This window comes from Falco biarmicus, chromosome Z (assembly GCF_023638135.1).
Source record: "Falco biarmicus isolate bFalBia1 chromosome Z, bFalBia1.pri, whole genome shotgun sequence".
NCBI classification, from domain to species: domain Eukaryota; kingdom Metazoa; phylum Chordata; class Aves; order Falconiformes; family Falconidae; genus Falco; species Falco biarmicus.
This window is the reverse complement of record NC_079311.1, coordinates 11,742,992-11,765,247: the sequence shown is the minus strand read 5'-3', so window position 1 is coordinate 11,765,247 and position 22,256 is coordinate 11,742,992. Positions and strand designations below refer to the sequence as shown.

Sequence of the window (22,256 nt, the reverse complement as noted above, 5' to 3'; positions counted from 1 at the left end):
ACATACTTGTCTGAAATGTATGTATCAGAGGGAGACACTCAAGGGCAGTAGCTGGTAAAAATGTTCTAGAAGGACACTGCAGATCCTGTGAGGTGAAGCATTTTACCCAAATACTTTCATTTGTCCACTGGAGTAAAATCTTACATGACTAGGAAAAAGTAAGGACTTCTTTGCTGACTTCAAACAAATCAGAACCACAAATTGAAAGAATAACTTAGAATTACATAGCAGTGTTAGTGTTAAGGGGGTGCGAATTTACAGTATGCTTTCTGTTCTGCACAAGGATCCATGTATGACCAGCTTTATACAACTATCCTCCACCATTTATTTCCTGCTGTTACAGAAAAAAAATAATTAACTGTGTTTCCCTACTGTTTTGGTTTTGTTTCTTTAGGTTTTGTTGTGTGTGGGTTTTTCACTGTGAACAAAGTTGCAGCACTCATATGACTTAACTTTAAAGAGAAAGGAGATAATTTCACTGGTTGTATTTCCCACTCTCGTTCATACAAGCATCACAATTTTATACCAGCACAGCTGAGCCACTGGCACACTGCAGGACAGAGAAGAAAATCTGGGAGGGGGCTGGAACTGCTTCCGCTGGCAATGGAGGTTTTTTCCTGTTTGTAATTTGCCTGTTCACCTTAAACATGGAGGAAGGGGGACCTTAGCTAACAAAATCAAGGAGTGCAGTCCTGTCACATGGGAGCATTGACCCTATCTCTAAACCTTTTGTTTCATTTCTTTTGTGTAGATCAGAGCATCCCAGATCATGTTCTCCTGGAGGACCTTCAGAACACCACAGGTCTCTCTGAGCCCATAAATACTTTCTCTGATGGAAAGGTCTTCATAATGCCCGGAGTAACACCACAAGTTATGTTATCACAGCGGCACTTCCCGTCTCCTTCTCTAAGGCTCCTCCTATTTTCACTTCTACCCAATGTGATGTGCAACTAAGGGCTGACAAAGGCTGTATTTGTCTGTGTGTGAAATAGGTTACTCCCTTTTGTGAGAGTATTAAACTGTTGTGGATGTGCACACAGAGCGATGGTGACCACAGATAGTGAAGAGCAGCTGATAATAATATAACCTGGGACTAGGTTCTGCTTTGGCATGCTTAACCAGACCTAAGTTAATTTAGGGGCTGGAGAGACATTGTAGCTCTATGCAAAATATTCAAAGGTTCCCTTCCACACAGAAACATTTATTTTGAAAAGCCAAAATTGAAGTTGCATTAAATGAAGAAACAACTAATCCAGATTTTTCATTGAGGAAGGGTGGATGATCTTATTTGAGACACCTCATAAAATTCAACTTCAGTAAACTAGGTTAACATGAAGTGTTTGTGGAAATGTATATTTCAGCTGTCTTCCCATGGATCTGGTCTACGTTATTTATTGTCTGTATGGTAAGAGTGCTTTGTTGTCTTAGGCATAAAAATGCATAATACAGTGCTCTTCCCTCTGCTCCAAAGAAACTGAAAGTCATTAGATTTTCCAGCAAATCCAACTTCATGAAGTATTCCTAACTCACAATTAATGTTTCCAGAAGAACAGCAACTGTAAAGGAGAGCTGATATTAATATACATTGAATTAAATCTAATCACTGAGTGTAAAGGAGGTTTTTTATGTAAGGGAGCTTAAGACAAATTTAAGCTGACAGCTTGCTTTCCTCCTCTATTCTGAAAGAATATTTGGATCAGTTGAGGGTATTCAAATACCCTGGGCTTTCCCAGGAAATGTTGGGCTATGATGAATAGCAAAAGAGAGAGAAAGGATAATTTAGCACATACACAGTTGACCAATATGGGTGCAAGATGTGAAAAAAATATAAGGCCACAAACAAGGGAATAGAGATCAGTTATCTTAGTCATCAGTAAAGCAAGATTTCAAACATTCTTTTTTAAATAAATGCAATTGTGATTAAATAGGACCTTCATTTACCTTAGGAGTTTCTCTAAGGTAAAACAGTTGGAAAAGATGCAAATGCTTGATATGGTAACTAGTCTCCTGCCTGTATTTATGTCACTGCCCAAGAGAAATGTTAGAATAAATCCCGATAAACTCTTTGTTAATAAATCAAATGTGCTAGTAGATAACTTATTGCAAGTTACTCATGAAACTCACCTTGTTTTTTCCCCTTTTGGTAACAGACATAAACCTTTACAACACGCAGTACAAGTCTTTAACATTTTAGTCATTACGAGCTGAAAATGCAACCCTGCTGTGTTAAAGAGCCCGTGTTTAAGGTGATGGTAGGAAATAATCCTGGCTATGGAAACAGTGGTTCCATAGATGATGCCCCAGGCGTAGCTCCTTGGCTATTTAAGACACTGATGAAATAAATTTATTGCCTTTGGCAAATTCCAGTTCTAAAAACCCATGTAATATTCTATAATTCAGTTAAAATCCTGAGACTGAACTAACAAAAGTTGTGCCAATCACTTGATCTCTTCATTGCCTGTCGCTGTCTCTGCCAGAATCACGGTGGAGGGGTTGGTGGGGCTCACTAAAAAGCATGTGTAACACCTCTGGAGTCTCTGTTGTAGTGCTGAAGGGATTGAATACACTTCCATATCCTTCAGAGTAGCTGGAGGCCTATGCTGTACACTCACTGTGGTTGGTGTAATGTCGCTTAAACAGAGTAGAAATATTTCCAATTAAATGAGTCTATAAAAGTTTACACCATGAGAAAAAGAAAACTTGTATAGACAGCGCTTTCCCTACCACATCTTTCTATCTTGACTGCACCTGCTACCATCAAAACTAGAAGCCTTTAAAGTTGCAATGAAAAACATCTGAAGATCAGAAACAGTGTCATTAGCTCAGATGTAGTAACATACACATTGTTCTGGGCCACAAAAAAACAAGTTTTGAGTTGGGAAATTTCAATCAATTTAATTTATTACCAAATAATACAAATATGTAATTATTTTGTTATTAAGAAATAAAACCACATAAGCACTTAGAAAAACCCTCTTCAACTCCCCTCTGCACACCTCTCCTCCACCCTCTTTATGTCTAATAAATTCTTTAAGTTTGAGCCAAACTCAGGGATCACTTCTAGTAGCAGTGTAACCAGAAATGTCCTTAGCCTTTGTTGTTAAGTATCCAAATATTATTTAATATTCCAACCAAACAGTAGTGTGTTTAAGGGGAATATTTTAAATATTATTCTTGTGCTAAAAATTCTCATCTTATTATGTTGAAATAACAGTACCGTCCTAGGATGCACATTTGTTAACAGTGAACAGATGGAGGAAACAGTACCATACAGGCCATGGGTCAGGAATGTCAGTGATCCATGGCCCTGGGATGCTGGGTGATCTTGGACAAGTTGCTTTTAACTGCTTGCCTCAATTTCCACTGCAAAAAGTGGATGTTTCTATTTATTTCTATATTAATTTTGAGATATATTCATTGAAAACAGTGCTTAAGACTTCAGTGATGGTAAAAGGACAAATGCTGTGCAAATACACGGAAGGCTGGAAGGGCTGAAGCAAGCCTGGTGTTATTGTCAGCTGGAGGAGACACAGTATTTTCAGAGCCAGTCACTGGCTTGGAAGATCTTACCACCACCTTGAGGCCACTCAGGGCCCAGGGGGCCTTGCTCACTAGGACCATTCTTGTTACCTCCTTCTGAATGGCTGCATTTTCCTCACCACCTTCTGCAAGCGAACCCAGGTCAGCCACAGGTGAAGGCTAGCGAATGAGAAACAGTTCACAGAGCCGAGCATTAGCAGAGACGGCCATCCACAATGGCAGGGGGAGCAGTGGCAGCCAGGAAGGTGTTGCTGCAATGCCACGGCAGTGGTTGCAGAAATTAAAAGGCTGGTTGTCCAAATCACTGACCCCGCAGAGCTAAAGAATAAGTTTTCAAAAGAGAAGGGCATACCACATTCTCCTGTGAGTAGCTGTGGCGTCAGGGGCTAGCTCCACTTCAGGGTGAATGCTGCACCATCAGAGGTGCAGGACCATGGGCGCAGACACAGGGGTACTCAGCCTGTGGTAAACCAGTGCTCCTCTGCTGCTCATCACCTGGAGAGAGTGGGCTGAGTTGTGGGGCTAATGCGCAGGCAGAGGCAAAACTGCTGAAAGCCAACGCACAAGCCTCCCAGCTTCTGTGTCATGTTTTCAAATGCTCTCTGCTTCTCATGCTAAAAAAATTCCCACGAGGTAAACTGACCCTCCTGGTGCAGAAAAAAGCCTCATTACTCCTTTTCCCCTGTTAAATACTGGAAAGAAAAAAAAAAAACTTGAGCGGAAGAAGGCTGAATGTGATACCTAGGGGCTTCTCCTGCAGGTATGCCTGTGCATGGCTGAAACCAGCAGCTCTCTGCACAGACACAACGTGTCTTACACTTACACAGAGCTCACTGCAGGCCTGATGTTTATGATCCTGGCATGGAGCTGTCACAGTCAAGCTCTGCATTCCTCCTTACTGGGACTGAGAGGCTGGAGAGAGGCTGAAGGAGTCGTGCCTGAAGATCTTCTCAGCAAAGCAGCTTTGCTTCCATCTGTGCAGCATGCCAACCCAGGAAAGCAAGTGGCATGAAAGATGTTCCAGTTGCAAGGTGTTCAGCCAGCATTTGGCCCCTTCAGCTTGGTCACGTGCTGCTCCTGCAGGAGTCTGCAGCTCTGTGACGATGGAAACTGCAGTGGCAGCAGAACAACTGTCATTATGTCAACACACAAGGACTAGCACATCTGCTTACAGCCTAAGCTGATTTCTGTTTAGGTCAGTAGAACTATCCATTTCAATTCTTACAGTAGGTTCAGACCAACCAGGTGATTACCCCTTCTGGCATCAGCTCACTGTGAAACCCAGTCCCTCTCAGGGTATTGTGCTGGATCTCTGCGTGAAAGCTGAAGTGGGGAAAGACAAGCCAAAGGTTGAAGCTGGTGGAAGATCTGCCAACTGCAGCAACACGTGAGCAGTGTGGCAAGGGCAGGAGATGGTCAGAGCCTCCACCAGGCAAGAGAGGGAAGAAGAGATTATGTGGGAAGAGTTATGTGCAGATGTGCTGGTGCAGGATTTGGAGGAGGGGGCCAACTCGCAGTTACTGTGAAATAAAGAGATGGACTGGCGGGGGGGGGGGGGGGGGGGGGGGCGAGGTGAAGGAGGGGACAGGCACAGCTGGGCAAGCACAGGCCACACCATCCTGCCACAGGCATTCTGATGAACTGGGGAGGCAGAAGGTGAGACAGGAGGCAAAGCTCGTGTTTCCAGGACTGGCAGCAGAGTTCAGTTCAAAGTGGTACCTCACACATCCAGCACAGAATGAGAGGGTGCTGGACACCCCTCAAGTCCACAGAAGATGCCAAATGGGTGTCCAGACACATTCAAAGGCCACCAGGCTTGAACCACATCATGTAAAACAAACCCCACATTGTGTTGCAGGTGAGCGTTGCTCCCGACAGTTACTTTAGTACCTCGTTTTTCAAGATAAAAAGGCTTAGTGTTTGGGAAAAGGGTCTGCTCAACACCTCAACGCTCCTGAGCGATCCTTAAGGGGAAAAACATTCACATTCGCTGCCATTAGTTGTTTCCCAGCAGGCAGCCTGAGGAAGGCCTGCAGTGACACCCTCCCTTCATTCCGTGCGGGCCCCTACCCACCGTCCGGCTGGCTTACGCCCCGACCGGGTCGTCCCAGCCCCGCAGGCCTCCTCACGCAGCCGGGCTGTACCGTCCCCCCCGCACCGCCCCGGAGGCCGCGCCCCGAGCTCCACGGCCCGGCCCCTCGGCCCTTCACCTCCGCCCGACGGCTCCGCCCCGCGCCGCCGCGGCGGCTGCGCCAGGGGGGGCGGTCCCTGCCCCTGCCCCTGCCCCTGCCCCTGCCCCTGCCCCTGCCCCTGCCCCTGGCCCTGCCCGGGGGCGGCCTGTTCGCGCGCCGCCATGCTGCCCAACACAGGGTAAGGTGCCGCCGCTCTCCCCTCTCCTTCCACGCCCCCCGAGCCCCCCCCAACCCGCCCCAGGCCGCCGCTTCCCGCTCCTCAGGCGGCGGCAGAGGCGGCGCCAGGCGGCGAGGCTGAGGTAAAAGCCGTGGCTCTTCAGCCGCCGAAGGCCTCTTGGGGCGGGGGGGGGCGTCGGCCGGGGGCCGCTGTGGCGGTTCGCTGGACGCTCCCCTCGGCGCTGCTGTGGGCTTCCCTCCAAGCGGGTGGCGCGGCGCGGCACGGCGCTTGTAAGCGCCTGGAAGTGAATCGCTGTACCGGCGGGCAGGAATGCCCCTGCGGTGGGGGGCGTTTCCAGCGGGGGGTGGTGCCGCCCTGGCCCCCGCGGCCCTGCTGTCCCCAGCGGGTTCGAGGGGGCGCTGCTGGCACCCCGCGCCCCGCCGGCCGGGCCGGCTGCGGGCGCTGTGCGGGGCGGCGGCGGCGGCGGAGCCCGGGCCTGGCGGGAGGCCTGAGCAAGTCCGGGGGGTGAGGGGGCGGGTGGGAACTCGCAGAGGTGCTGGAAATATTCGTCGGGACCGTTAGTGAGTGTCGTTGAGTGGAGCGTTTGGCAATGGAAATAGTTATTGGCGGAGTTTAAACTAGGTAGTGTATCTGTGATTTTAATGGGTATTAAACTGTTTTTCTCGCACTCTCTCATTCCAAGCCGGTACCTTCTTTCTTACCTGGCAAATTTCCTTCCAGTCTAGGATCTTAATTCAGAGGCTTTTTTGCCTTTTTTTCAGAGCTGCCACTGCTGACAGCTGGGAAGATAAGTTAGTGTCATTCGTTCCTGTGTTATAAATAGGTTTATTCATTAAATGGTATGTAAGCAAGCTCTAAAAACTATCGCTGACATGCCCTGCAGGTTTCTGTATTAGCAGTCATGCCTGGTGAAAAAGGAACCTATGTTTTGTTTCCAAGATCCCCAAGGCTGCAGGGTACAGAGGTGATTTTGACATTTTCTGCCTTACTGCCAGAATTCAACTGCAATGAAAGCAATAAAGATGCAGCCTTCACAGTACAGGTCATAAGTGATTTTGGACAAGCACGTGCTTTAAAACCTTGCAAATTATTGGGCTGCCAAGTGAATTAAGAAATAAATCATAAGTCTTGCAAGCTTTGCAGCTTGCTTAGCAGAGTAAAATGCTCTAAATTCTGGGCAGTGCTATTGGGGACACAAGAAATATTTCAAGAGGTGTAGCAGCACCAACCCCGGTGCCCTTGACGTCCTCCACAAGCTTGAGCTGCAGGTGAACTTTGGTTTTCCTGACACTGTTCCAACATGCCTGGGTGATATTTCTGATTCCTCCTTTGCGGCCTGTCCTTGCTGCTGCTGCTCCCAGTATGACACCTTTGTACATGGGAGCTGAGTCATGGGTTCCATGTGCAGCCGTGCGGGTCTGCTGGTACATCTACTTGTCTTCCTGAATAGACCACTCTTGGCCCTGGAGGGGCTCTGCCAGCTTTCCTCACCTTCCTTCTCCTTCAGAGCTGCCTCTCACTGAACCTCATTTACATCTTCCCTGACTAAGATAGAGTGTGCTGACCTATTAGTTGGTTGAAGATAGAAGCCAGATTCTGGCCTTAATTGACTAAATTTTACACTCGATGTAATCCAGAGATGAACTTCCATAACTGTGTGTGTGACTTGACTCTTGGCAGCACTTTTTGTGAGTTGCTGTGCTGTTGTGAGACTTTTTCTCCTGTGCCTCTCCAGGACCCAGTTTTGCAGAGGAAAATCTGTTTGAAACGGCAGCTGTAGAGCTCCATTGACATCCCTGCGGATGCCTCACCCTGCCACTGCAGGGGAAGACCCCTCCCCCTCCCTGCCCCATCCCAGTTTTCTGCCTTCTGAAAGCAAACGCTGCCCCTCCTAGGCAGTGTTTTAGAGAGGGATGCTCTCGGATTGGAGGGACAAAGCCGACCTGGAGAAAGAGGAGTAAGTCAAGTCTGGCCCAGAGTGAAAGGAGAACTACTGCAGGCTCGGAGGCCGGTGTGTAACATTTGTGATGCGAGTGGAAAGCAAAGTTGCTGTGGCACGTGGTTTACATGCATTCTCTAACTGGGGCTGGAAACTTGAACCTCTTGGCTTTTCCCATGGAGTTACGGAAAGCAGCACAAGCTTTATGCAGAGCGCTGAATCGCACGTCCCTTCAGACGGAAAACCTGTGGTCCGAGAGGCTTTATTGTCAAGTATGCTTCAAACTGGAGTTGATCTTTTGCTTTTCAAAAATGCGGTGATGCTTTGTGTAAGCCAGACATCTTTCAGGCGCTCTTAAAACTTGTTAAGTTTCTCAGGAGGTTTGGATTGGGCCCATTGAGGGGGGCTGGGGAGGGGGCATTGGATTAAATGTGGCTGCTGGGAAACTGTTGACTTTAACGTAAAGCCTTTAAGGGAAGTAATTGCCGTTTTGGAAAATCAAGGGTTTGGCACTTGCGCGCGGCTCCCTGCATTGGCATTGTGGCTCTGGACTTGAACTTCGCGCCGCGTTGAGACAGCCGCTTTTTGTGTTGAGAGGACCGTGACCAGTAAGGTACAGAGAGCTGCGTAGGTGCGCTGTCTCATTAGAAACCAGCATTTGTTTTTACAAGGTAGCAGCTCTGTTGCAAACACTGTGTTGGATCATTTTACAAACAGGGAGAAGTGTAACTGGGTGACCTGCGCAACCTTCTTGCTCGATAGCGTTTGCAAACTCAGGGAGTGGTCTTGCCTTCCCTGGAACCGTATTGTGCTGTGGCTGTAGCCGTTCCTTTTGTGTTTAGGGGGCCTTCTTGGTAAATCGATGGAGGGGTTTGCCTGGCTGGAAGACTGTGCTCATTACTTTTGCCCTTAAAGAGTGTTAGAAGTCAATGATGTACAGGTTTTGCTTTCTTCCTCATCTTTACCCTCCGCTTCCCCCTTTGCCTTTAGGAAATTAGCAGGATGCACTCTCTTCATCACAGGCGCAAGCCGGGGCATTGGCAAGGCCATTGCTTTGAAAGCTGCCAAGGACGGTGCCAACATTGTGATAGCTGCCAAGACAGCTGAGCCCCATCCTACTCTTCCAGGGACTATCTACACTGCTGCAGCAGAGAGTAAGTTGTAACTAATGAGGACAGGGTTCAGGTACTGGGCTGGGTGTGTGCCCTAGTTTAATTGCTGTACCTGAGTGGAAACCTGTGTAGACTCCCTCAGCTCCAACTTACCTTCAATACAGTCAGTTTTGTGCTTCTCTTGCCTCCCAGGACTGCTGGGAGGTATCAAAATATTACTGTAATGAAGATGCCCGTGCATATAGATGTGAAAATGCTACGTTAATTGAGATGTATGTGTGTCCCATACACATTCTCAGCGTTAAGATTTGCTTTGGGCTTCCCTGTTCTTTTTGCAGTGTGTGAAAAGGTTTCAACTTGAGCGTGTGATTTTCAGTGTCTTCTTGAAGCATGTCATCAAATGAGAGATTCTCAGTAGGCTCACGCTGTTTGCGCCACCCGAGAGCAAATTTTAACATGTTTAATTTTTTAATTGTGCAGTTGAAGCGGCTGGAGGAAAGGCTTTGCCATGTGTCGTTAATGTGAGGGAAGAACAGCAAATTATTAATGCCGTGGAGAAGGCTGTGAAGACTTTTGGAGGTACGCTGAGGTGTGGGGGAGACATTAACAGGCAGAGTGTTCAAACAAAAAAGGAAAGAACAGCCTGCCTTACTTGTGCTTTTTGTCTTTAAATGCTAATGTGAAGTGCCTTATTTTAAAACCAGGCATTGATATTTTGGTGAACAATGCAAGCGCCATCTCTTTGACTGGCACTTTGGAAACAGAAACGAAGAAGGTCAATCTTATGATGGATGTCAATGTACGAGGAACCTACCTGACGTAAGTGCTGAGAGAAGGAAGCAAAGTAACTGTAACAAAATGAATGACTTTATCTCAGTTTTTCTGAGAAATTGTTTACCTGTCTTGCTGCCTGAGAGTTGGGGTGCAAGTATTCCACATGTGCTCACAGGAAATTGCCCTGTTATTGGCCAGCTGATTTGAAATTCGTATCAGCAAGAATTAGTTGTAAGTTGGAGTACATGGGAACCTTATTACTGTAGTCATTAAGTCTTCAAAAGCCCCTCCATGCAGGTAAGAATCAGAAACTAGTTTATTTCAAACAGAGCTCCCGCTTGGCTTTGCTGAATGCTATCTGCTCTTTTGTTTCAAGCAAAATTACTAAGTCTTTGCATACTTCAAGTGTAACATCTTGTTTCTCAGCTTTGTTCTCGTAAGTTTCTTTCTTATATTTAGAGACATCATATAACAGCATAGGTAAAAGAGAAATGTTAAAGATGTAACTTAACAATCTCAAGTGTTCTCCATCTGCTTTCAGCTTACCAGTTCTACCATTTATTTAAATTAACATACCAATATTTGACTTCAGTGTTCCTGTGGTCCTTGTTTTGCTTATTTTTTGGAAATGGATTCAGGAGGTGGGATCATTTTAGATTTACATGATGTCATTTGAAGTTGCTCTGGTTTAGAATTAAAACTTTTATTTTGATGGGGTTGTGTTTGAAGGAAAAGAAAAAAGCCCTTAGAATGATGCCCATTCTCTAAATTGAGTTGTTGCTTGGTGTGATCAGGAGCTTTTGTATCAGTGTTTTATCTAGAGTAGTGTCTGTCGTCCTTTGTGCAGATTCCGATAACTACAGTTATATTCCTTAATGTTTGTTTGCTAAGAATCAGTGAGGGGATTTGCCATTGGAATAGTGTAAAAACACACATAGTTTTCTGAATTAGAGAGGCAGTGCACAGCATGTGGATAGCGTGGAGGGAGAGGGAAGGTGGAAGAAAGAAAGACTGCTCACAGAGTGAGATTTCTGTGCTTCCAGCCTGTGGGGTCTACTTTTGATAAGCTATAGGTGTAAGTGGTTCTGTACTTGGAAAGGAAAATTGTTTTTGGAGGTTGACATTCCAGAAAATGCTTTGTGGATATCTCTTGCTAAGTCTCTGAATGGGTTCCACTATATTGCCAGTGTCAAGCTTTGTTTCCCCCTTGCCATCCAACAGTAATAATCGCTTTGTGATTGGTACATCCAGCTATCTCAGATTAATGGAGAATTCTTTTAAGTCATCTTTCCTTTAGGTGCTGCTCTGTCTTAAAAAGATGAAAAAGCACGTTCCAGGTTGCTGTGAATAGAACAGTATATGAAAGATTAATTCCTCTCAAGGGAAGTTACAAATGGTCTTTGTCATTGCTTTTATAACTGTAAATTGGGAAGACCCAGTCAAACATTTTGGCCTTTTCTTCCTCTGGCTTTGTACATTGTGTTCGTATTTGTAGAGTTGTTTCCAATTTAGTATTCAGAAAGTTACAATAGTTAAAAAAAAAAAGTATGTGGATTTTTTGTCTGTGTAGGAAAGTTACAATAGCTAAAAAAAATGTGGATTTTTTGTCTGTGTGGAGTAATTAGGGAAGATGTACCATTTTATAGAATATACCTGTTGACATAGTTCCTATGCATTTAAAGACACAGGCACCTGGCATCTGTTAGTGAACCTCACACACTGCCACTGAAAAATGTTGAGACCCCAGGACATTTAAGCAGGTGGTAAATTATTTACTTTACTACTATAATGATTTTGCAGTTGAAGGTGTCCCTTCTGTGGCTGACAGTATGCATGGGTCCTGCTGAAATGTGTCAGTAGTGTAGTCTGCTGTGGTGCTGTTCTCTCTGTGAAGCTTGGTCAAAAATTTTCCAGTAGACATCAAATGCGAAAGTGTACCACAGTCCTAAAAGTGAATTCTGTTTCTATAAAGTAAAAGATATGATTTACAGTAATGTGTGAATTCTAAGTCGAATGAAATAGTGACTCTCCCAGTCACTGTTTCTCCCAGAGAATAGGCTTTCAGTTTTACTTGGAGTATTTGTAATAGCCTATCACTATATAGTATTTCTTTAACGTGATTTTAAAGAGGGAATAGGTATTGGATCAAAAGAGAATGTATTTATGACTAAATATACAGCTCTGCGCTGTTATTTTTGCTTGTTGCCTTACAGTGTTTTGTTGCGCCTACCAGAACTATTACAAGGAGATTGTGGCTTCTAAACCTCTGGAAAATCAGCTTTAGTAGATGCTGCTGCACCAGTGGGAGAATGTGGTCCAGTTAGCAGGAATGAATACTAGGCCTGAGATAAGTAAGCTAGGATAGCTTTTGTTGTTGTTCTTTATATCAAATAATTGGTACAGGGGCAGGATCTCAGCTTAGTGGACTTCAATGAAAATACTGGTCTGCTGCTGTGGTTTTTAGTGTAATTACAGGTGTTCCATGAAATAAGAGCTGACTGATTTGTATGAATCTATCTTTCAGGTCTAAAACATGCCTTCCCCACTTGAGGAAGAGTAGGAACCCCCATATCCTGAACCTCAGCCCACCTATGAATCTGAATCCCATGTGGTTCAAAAACCATTGTGGTGAGTAGCGTTCAGAGCCTTTGTTAATTTTTGAGAACCACATAAATACCTGGTGAAGTGTGCAGGAGTGCCAGCCCAGTATGCCAGATCTTGTATCTTTAGCACTATACACAGATTGACACTAACAGTCCCCCACAGTGTTTTGTACCTAACCTAAAGTAAATTGTTTTGTGGGAAAACGTAGTGCAGGTTTCATGGCCCACTATGTCCCTTATCTTTTCAAGAATGTTTTCAAGGTAAGAGTCTGTGCTTTTTCATTGAAATTCTTTTAGAATACAAAATATTTTTTATTCCAAATAGAGAATGAAACCCAAAAATCTATTTTCTACTGATTAAGCTTCACGTTTGATTTAATAGAGATAAAGTTCAATGTTGTCTTTTAAAATGGAAATTAGATGTGGGAGGGGGACCCCATTTTGTCATGAAGTTCATGATGCTCATTTTAAAACTGTAAAAAACTTTCAATTCTGGACACTTGTCATGTTAAACTCCTCCAGCAAGTCCCAGTTTTTTCTCCCCAGAAGCTTCCCTTCTCAAAATATCTAATGGCAACGATTTAGAACTTCCTTTTTTTATTTTTTTTTCTTCTCCCTTACATTTTTGCTTTCTGTAGGATACACTTTTGGTTGTTAGCAGCTAGTATGCCTTGGGCCTGTTGAAAAAAATTGAGCACTCTTGCTAGCGTGCTGTATATAAAAAGCACAACGACAACGCCATACAGCTAGGCTTCAGTGATTGCTTTTGTCAAAACATGTGTAGCTCTCATTTTATTTGTAGTGAAAAGATGGCAGACTTTCCCAACCCCAGTTTTTATCTGCTGGGGGTGGTGGGGAGAAGGGAGAGATTTTGGCTTAAGGGAGATACTTTTTGTCCTCAAAAGCTTCATTTTCCTTATAAACAAATAATTTGGGTTTTCTTTCCATCATAATTAAAGTTCTGTTGATAGTGAAAATTTTTATCTTTTTTATATTTCTTCTCTTAGCTTACACCATTTCTAAATATGGAATGTCCATGTGTGTCTTGGGAATGGCAGAAGAATTTAGAGGAGAAGTTGCTGTCAATGCTTTATGGCCTAAAACAGGTGGTTTTATATTTTTTTTATTTCTAATGGTACTAAAATAATGACTTTGTCTTCTACAGCTTGTTTTATTTAATTTTGAATGTACTTCGAACTTCTCCAGGAATTGATTCAGGAGACCAGACAGTTATTTTGTATATTCTTTGTTCATCCTGCATATGTGCTGGTTTTCATTCCTAGCTCTCACTAGACCATTGCCACTTTCATCCAAACTCATCTGCAGCCAGTTTGCAACCCATTCAACCCTTTCAGTTGGCTGAAGGTTCTGTATAGTATTTGACTTGTCTGTGCTCTTTCTCGTGCACCCAGAGTTTTGGTTTGGACAGAATCACAAAAGTATTAGCATGCTTTCATTAGTAGGTATTAAATGTCTGTGTATATAGTACTATTTAGAATTCCTCAATAGTTAAATTGCCAGAGTGTAGGTGGAACTACAAAATAGATACCTCTGTAAGTGCAGAAATAATTACAAAAAAACCCTGTTCCTACAAGATCTGGCATAGCAGGCCACCAAAGAGTTGTTCATAGAACCATCTGCTTGCAAGTCACAGGAAAATCGTGTGTGCTATGGAAGAAAAACAACTTAATCCTCCCATGTTGTATTAACTTCAGTTTGTTGTCAGTGTTGATCAGGGCTGCTGTTTGAAAGTCTGGTCAGCTGTTTGCCAAAGAGGCCAGTCTCTTCACCCCAAATAACACCTATGTGCAGAAATGATACTGATATTAAAATCCATAAAGACAGAGGGTAATCCTGCCCTTTAATGGTGTGAGTCCAGTCACTGTGTTATGTAACATTACAAGAGCAGAGTGTATTTTTTTAATTAGTGGAGGGAGCGAAGAAGGAAGAGGAAATAAAAACATAAACCAAGATCCTCTTCTGGAGTTTGTGCTCCAGTGTAAGAAGTGTTTGTGCCCAGACACTTTTCATTGTTTTCCTGTTAGGCACTGCAGGCCTGTTTTAACTTCTGGTATGAACTAGAACTCTGTGATTTGCTTCTGTAAGGTAAGGAAGAAAATGGGCAAAACTTTATTATTTCAGTCAAAATCAGCTGAGTTTCTCTGCTTAAATACCCTAGCTGATACTCTGCTGAGCACTTGAATTAGTATGTCTGACAGACCTTGGTCTGGATGCTTGCATCTTAAACTATCCCAGTGAATGGGTGCCTCATAATTCTGTTCACACTGTGAGTTTTACCCATAGAAATGTTTTGGTAATGGATTGACTGTTTTGAATAATAATAACATCATTCATGATAATTACATCATCACAAAACCTGTACTGTCTAAAAGGATAAACTCTTCACCTTTGACATACGTCCAGTTGCCTTCAGTACAACTTCAGGGTCTGCATTGCCTTCTTGGCAGTGGAGTGAAAGCTCATCTGTTAGGTTTGGGATATCTGGTTGTTGTTTTTTTCACTTCTGAAGGAGTTAAATATGCACTTGTTTCCAACTTGCTTGAGGAGAACCTCAGAAATGTTTCAATGGAGATTTCCCAGGATCTGTCTTTGTCATCTGGAATAGAGCCGTGAAACTTGGTTCTTAAAGACTTTCCTAGATTCATGCCCTTCCTGTCTGGCTTGTCCCTAAAATGCCAGTGCTAAATGTGTTTTATATCTCCTCAGAATCCTATATGTAGGAGTAATTTGATTTTCCATTAGCAGAGGTGATCTTTACCTACAATTTTATGTTTTTTGGTCACTGACTGATTACACACTGTAACATATATGAGCGTTAAGAACAATGAAGGAAGTATCTAACTGAGACAGATAGATGTGTATCAGGCTGCAGACAACATTGCTGATTTGACTTATTTTCTCACACAAAAGCTGTTAGAAGATTACATGTGTCTTGTAAGTGCACATATTTACATGCTGCATTGACACATTATGTGTGCTCTCCAGAGCTTTCTGATTTTTCAACACCTTCAGTCTGTGATACTGGATATGCTGGAGAAAGCATCCACTGCTGTCGTGTAAACAAACTGGTGGTTTTACGGGTCCCAAGTAACTGTTGAAAGCTAAAGAATTCTTCCTGCAGGGACCAGCTGGTTATACTAGGTCTTTATTTTGCAATGTAGGTGTTTTTCCCCACCCATCTGAACAATTTGGCCTCCTGTTTTTCTTGGCAAGGGAAAGCACAACCTAGTAGGATTTGTCCACCGACGCACAATGGAAGATTTTTCAGAAGGTTGGCTCACTTTGTAGGTAGAAGTTACATTAAATCTTACGTTGCACAGTTGAATACATTATTTCTTTCCACTGTTTGTATTATGCTATAGTACCAGTGTCGCAGATATGGTCTAGTAATAAAAGATGTCTGTGATGGTATTAATTAAACGTCTACAGAATCTGACATTCTTACCAGGGGTGCAGTGGGGGACCCAAACCAAAGAAAGTAGTATCTTTCTCTGTACGTTAGAGTGCTACTGTGTCCTTGGTAACTAACTTGTACCTGCTGAAATAAGTAAGAGGACAACACTGCAGAAGCTCACACTTCTTCTAGAGTGCAGCTAATACCTGTTCCCCTCAGGAACCTGCAGAACATGAGGCTTGGAAGTGCAAGAAGATTCAGTTTACAAATGACAACACCATATTCTAATAAATGCTTTCTTTATAAAGATTTCTCTTGGTGGCATGCTGCAAAGTAATTAAAAAATAATTATGCTTTCTATAAAATCAAAAGTATGCAGACAGAGCTTTGTATTTGCTGAATCCATTCTTGCTCGTTCAGTTTAAGACTGTTAGAAACACTAGATGAGCTCTCAAAGTTTGTATATATCAGTGATGCCCCCATGAAAACTGATGTGCCCTCAAGTATAAAAGAGGTTAATAATGTGCAAATTCTCCAGTATAAAAAAATGTTCTTTCTAAAGGTTTGTCTTCCAAAAGTGAGAAAGTTGTTCTTAATTAAAGAATCCACTGTAATCTCATACAAATGTGATTAGCCTTTGTGGTAGTAAGGATGCTAGTATCTGTTGGTAAATCCAGCTTTTTGAACGTGTGAAAGTATGCTGATACTAAGATGCCAGGAGCTCTCCATTTATCTAGAAGTGAAAGAGGGGTGAGCCCATCACTAAGTACATATAAATATTAGAGGTATTCTGGGACAGAACTGGAAGACTCTTCATGTGCATTAAAGGAAAACAAGCAGCACTTTACATGAAATAGGTAGAACAATGTGCAGCCAGGCTCTGAGGCAGTACCTGTTTAAAACTTCTAATAAAAGTTTTTCAATCTGTGAACATAGGCTTACTGTGCTCAGAAGAACAGTTGATATTAACAGAAAAGTGGCAGAAGCATGGGCCAGGAAAAGTGAACAGGTTAATGAATCCTCAGAATAGTGGAATATATTCAGGTCAACAGAACCTGGTAAATTTCATCAGAGTATTCGAAAGGAATGTTGTCTGAACTGTTGGTAATTATTTTTTTAAAAATTAAAAACTTTGCAGGACAGATTGCATTTCGGAAGACCAAATTGATGCAAATTTATTTTCTATCCTTAAAAATGGGAAAAAGACCTAGGGAGGCCTAGGTGTATGTACAGTACATCTATTTGCCAGTTTTGGTTTATATTATTTTATAAATATGTTTTATAAATTTTATAAATATAAATATGTTTATATTATATTATAAAACTGTTATATTTATAGCAGTTCAATTGATTTGAAAAAAAGAAGCTGAGGTTGGTCAAAGGTAAGTGAAACCTAGGGACTAATCCTCACCACAGAAGAGTAAAATAAGCGAGTCATCAGGGAGATCTACCCACTCGTGCACTTTCCTCGAAAACACTTTGACAGGGTCTCCCTGGCCAGCACTGAAGACTGCCATCTTTCTTCCCAGTTCCTACTTTGGAAGGTGAATGATCCAGCTCAGATAGATGTGTACAGTGCCTGTTCTTTGCTTTAAGGGATGTTGGGATCACTTCTGCATCAAAGCTGCTGTTACTTTGTGTGGAACTGAAGCACCGAAAGGAGGACAGAAGTGATGTACAATTAGGTTTGTCCTTCCACTTCCAGGATCTGCTAGCACCAGGTATAGGAGAGGAATTGTGAATCTGTCCCAAAACTTGGGGGCAGAGCGTTGAGTAGAAAAAGTCATGAGGCAGAACTATAAGGGGGGAAAACAGTAACATGGCAGATGTCAAAAGCTACAGCCAAATGGCCTCTGTGGAACAAGATGAAAGAAAAGCAGAATGGATACCTTGGCCTGGAAGAGCAAATTACAGACTTAGGCTGAAACATGCCACAATGTTAGTAGCTCCCTTGGGGGAAGCATAAAGAAGACTAATGGAATCGTGCAAAACTTCGTAGAATTGGTTAATAAAACAACCAGAACCTTAGGAGGTGTGAATTTTATTCTTTGGTCTAACACAGCCTTTCTGTGAAATACTGAACAAATTATTTGAATTTTTGGTATTTGATGTCTCATTAACTTAGGAGAGGCACTTTGGTATCTCATGGGAGTTGTTACAAGACTAAAACTAAGCATGAAGATTTTCAGTGTGATAATCACCAAAGGAAATCCCTTTTAGTGGCTGATGTATCATACATTCACTGAGAAAAAGAGTTGTCCTGTTAGTTTTTCATGTACTGAATTACCTGGAGGAAATCCATGACGGAGGGGCACTGATAAAGGGATAGAGGGATGTGAATGTCATAAAAAGTCTTGCCCATTATTTCACATTTTGGTTCCTTTAATAGATTTCTGATTTTTACTTGTGCTTGTAGAGAATTGTTTGTTGGTTGGTAGTGTTTCATAGCTTTGTCTTCCTACAATTTCTTTTTGCATGAAAGGAAAACAAAGTTTGTGTAATTACCAGAGAAATGGGAATTTTGTGTCATCAGTGTTAAAGTGCTGGTTTTTTACTCTCCAAACTTTCTAGCCATACATACATCTGCTATGGATATGCTGGGAGGATCTGGAATAGAAAAACAGTGCAGGAAAACAGACATCCTTGCAGATGCTGCATACTGCATTTTAACAAAACCAAAAAGTTTCACTGGAAACTTCATTATTGATGAAGTTCTGCTGAGAGAAGAAGGAGTTAAGGATTTTGATGTCTATGCAATTGCACCAGGTAAAACAGATCTTTAAGGTGAGGAGTAAATTCAGGAAGGCGGAATGATGGTGGGGAGAATATTAACGTAGGTTTTTTGCTAGGGGCTCTTAAATTAAAAGTTGCTTTGCCTTAGCTTTCAGAACATGTCTTCATGGAAGGCACGTATGAGTCCATTGAGAGTCTAGTCAAGTGCCTATTAAATTAAAAAAAAATCTTCAGTGAAAAGAAAGTGTACCTGCACTGTAGATGTATGTATTACTATTTACCAGCTAGTGGGATACATTTTTTTTTTTCCTTCAAAAGTTTTTCATTGCAACTTTTAAGGGGTTTCTAGGTCATATTTTCAATGAACCAGACTAAACGTGTTATTTTATTCTATGCCTTCCTTTCAGATTGTACTTTGCACTTAAGACTTGGCTGTAGTTTCGTACAAAATGGATTCCTGTTTGTGCTGTCCAACTTTACCTGGACTTACTATTACAATTTTCCTCCCTTTTAGGTCACCCCCTGATGCCTGACTTCTTCTTGGATGTTGAAGGTGACATGACAGCTATGAAACCAGAAGGATATGGTAGGGAAAGCACTGTGTGTAAAAGTCATTTTTTTTCTGACGATAATGAATGCCCTCTGTATTTCAAGTGGGTTTTTAATTCTTTTCTCCCAAGAACTTGGATTCCACTCAAGCTATTAGGCAAAAACCGTTTTCTCATTTGGAGTGTAAGGTTTATGGAAGTTACTCTACTTAAAGCTAGGGGGAAAATGTTACCTTCTGCAGGACTTCCATGGTAAATCAGTACCTTATTTTGAAGACTGCTTTTTAACCATCTGAATTGCAATAGTATGAAGGTCACAGGTAAACATTGCTGGAAAAAGGAATTAAAGAGCAAACAGCACATTTTGTAGGAGTGTCTCATTTGCCTTGCTAAGTTCATACAGAAGAACACAATGTAGAGCTTCCATTGCTACTTAGATGAAACTTGCACAGTTTACACAATTTCAATATCTCTTTAGTTGACATGGAGAAGTCTTTTTTAGAAAAGCATCAGTTTTCCTTTTTCAGAATTGTTGTGTGTCAAGTAGGAGGGCAAGTAAGAATGCTTAACAGGTTTGACAGGAGTGCCAAAATAGGAATAAGAGAAGGGCAGAGGACACAAAGTTTGGACAGTCCCTTTCCCTTGAAAATACTGTTTGATCAATCACACTAGGACTGTTCTGCCAGGGATGGATGATGTTAGTTCCCTGGACCTCACAATGCAGGTTTAGTAGGGACTTGCAGAATAGTCCTAGTGTGTTTTTTGATGCTGAAGAGGCCTAAGAGACTTTCTGCAACGTGTTTAGAGGCTGTTCAACTTCATCAGCCTTCTAAGCTGCAAATGCTGTCCTGTATTCTTAAATGTAAATGTTCACTGTGGTATAGTAACATGCTGATTAAAGGAGCGAATTGATTTCTAGCTTAGAAGCCTTTGCAGAAGAATTAATGAAAATATCCATGTTCTTAGCAAGATAGACAAGAGAAGTATTTTGAGGTGAAAGTGATACCTAATGAAGACATTGATTTATTTTTTGTGACTGCAGTTGGGAGTCTATGGATTGTGTTAGAAAACAATGTGCTGTGCAAGCATTTGTAATGAACTGTGTACAGTCAGAATTTTGCTGTGGTTTTATTTTCAGTTTTCTTCTGACGTATTAAGAAGTGAAATACATTGCAGAGTTACCTTTAGTGCTCTACACCTGTTCAGATTCCCAGGTGCAAAGAACATCCTTTATTAGTATTAATACTGAAGTGGAAGATACTGATTTGCCCTACTGTGAAGCTTAAATCTTTTCAAACTGAGTTCTCTACGCATATTTCTGCATGCAGTTTTAAAGTGTTTTGCATTTGAAAGAGAAAAATAATTTCTTTCTTGTAGGTGCTTCCCAAGCATTCAAAGAGAAGAAGTCAAGCGGATCCCAGCATGAAGGATCAGATGGAGCTAAGGTTAACACAGAATCTGCTTCAGCCAAGCCATTGAGTCCTGTTGCAGAAACATTCAGAGTTATTCAGGGAGCAATGAGTGAGGAGTATGTGAAAACTACTCAGGGTGTCTTTCAGTTTGAATTATCTGGTAAGATCATCACTTGTAAAACCTTCACATGCACGCACCCCTAGCAAAAGGCACTTGGTGTTTTCAAACAGAAGCACTCACCTTTTCTAGCTGACTCTGAAACAGACCACCTTTTGTTCTGTTCAGCGTGGAGCTCCTCTGGACTCAATGATGCTTATGGTGGGTGCCTTCCAACATGCGGTATTCTATTATTTTGACCAATTTCAGCACATGCAGGAAGCTGCTGCCACTCCTGGCATATGCAGGCAGGCTTTCTCACTGTGCTGGCCCTACTGCACCAAGTTAGTGTGATGGTAAGACAGGGGTGCTGGCATGTTAAAAGCACTGGCTGCCACCAACTCTTGTCAGCCAAGTGCTGCCTTTGGGCTCTTCTGCCAATGTCCCCAATACATGGTGCTGTGGGGCATCTGCCAAAGGATGGCTTTGCCTGCTTGCAGAACATGGGGCAAGTAATAATTTGTTGCAGAGCACCACCAGTATATATACAATCACATAACTGCTCCAAACAGACACAGTAGTGGCCATGTGACAGGGAGGAACAGGGAGGGCACAGTGCTCTTTGCTGCCTTGTCACTTCTTTTCACTGTGTGTGCAGGTGATGAAGGAGGCACGTGGTATATTGACCTGAAAACTGCCGGTGGGAGTGCTGGTTTTGGAAAGCCACCTGTGACGGCTGATGTGGTTATGAGCATGTCGAGTGCTGACTTTGTGAAGATGTTCACAGGTGAGTGACAAAGGCGTTTGCCATGGCAGGCACAGGTACTGAGGCCCAGAAAATCTGCTGATGGGCATATAAAGATAGCCTGCTCACTTGTGATCCTGGGATGGAGGAGCTTTTCACTTTTTGTTGCTCAAGTGAAAGTGTACGATATAACTCTTCAGATTTTTCTGACCTCTTCCGTTCTATGAACAGGAAGAGCACAAAAACTTACGCTGCTTTTATTAACCAGGTGCTGAAATTCTAGCAACAAGTGTAGCTTCAGAAAGAATCCAGTCAAACTGCTGGACTTCGGTTCTGCACATCTCTGGCCCATGCTTCCTAAATCTGCACTGTTTGCTGCAGAACTTGGTAGCGGTGTAGTTGCTAGGTCTTGCTGTAGTGGCCATTATGTTTTCCTGTGCACAGGTTGTCTCCAGTTCCTTTTCATTTTCTGATGGTTCTGTTCTTTCTTTTTAGGTAAACTAAAGCCAACCCTGGCCTTCATGTCAGGAAAATTAAGGATTAAAGGTAACATGGCGCTAGCAATAAAGCTTGAGAAGATGTTGACCCAGCTTAACTCTAAACTGTGAGGGTCAAACGTACTAGCAGAACAGTGGCCTTTGATATATAATGCAATGCCGTTTTAAAATGGTAGTCCTCATTTTTCTTTGATGCAATATTAATAAATATGGATAAAATGTGACATTTTTAGAGAAGATATAACTGATTAAGACAATAAGTGGTTTGTCACTAAATGAATTCTTTCTCAAGAATATGCATATTAGGTTGCAGATGTTTTCTTTACTTCTGCTCCTGTGAGTCCAGGCAGGATGCCTGAAGTGAATTTTTTCCCCACACGGTTGCTTGCACACATGTCCCATAAAAAAGGTGGGTTGAGCAATAGTCACCCTGCAGATTTTGTTTCTGTGATAGCAGTGTCATGCAGATAT

General features: G+C 42.6%; 2 protein-coding genes across 2 annotated transcripts in view; one reads left to right on the top strand and one right to left on the bottom strand.

Moving 5' to 3' along the window:
- The window catches only part of INIP (INTS3 and NABP interacting protein), a 231,057-nt gene that overhangs the window by 80,253 nt on the left and 128,548 nt on the right, over nucleotides 1-22,256 (bottom strand). The gene's annotated exons all lie outside the window — the stretch shown is intronic.
- On the top strand, nucleotides 5,823-22,009 carry HSDL2 (hydroxysteroid dehydrogenase like 2). Its single transcript, XM_056323824.1, has 11 exons — nucleotides 5,823-5,910; nucleotides 8,840-9,003; nucleotides 9,442-9,540; nucleotides 9,666-9,780; nucleotides 12,260-12,363; nucleotides 13,346-13,444; nucleotides 18,325-18,519; nucleotides 19,001-19,072; nucleotides 20,412-20,606; nucleotides 21,202-21,330; nucleotides 21,784-22,009. The coding sequence occupies exons 1-11, from the start codon at nucleotides 5,894-5,896 to the stop codon at nucleotides 21,894-21,896; spliced, it is 1,302 nt and encodes a 433-aa protein (XP_056179799.1). The 5' UTR covers nucleotides 5,823-5,893; the 3' UTR covers nucleotides 21,897-22,009.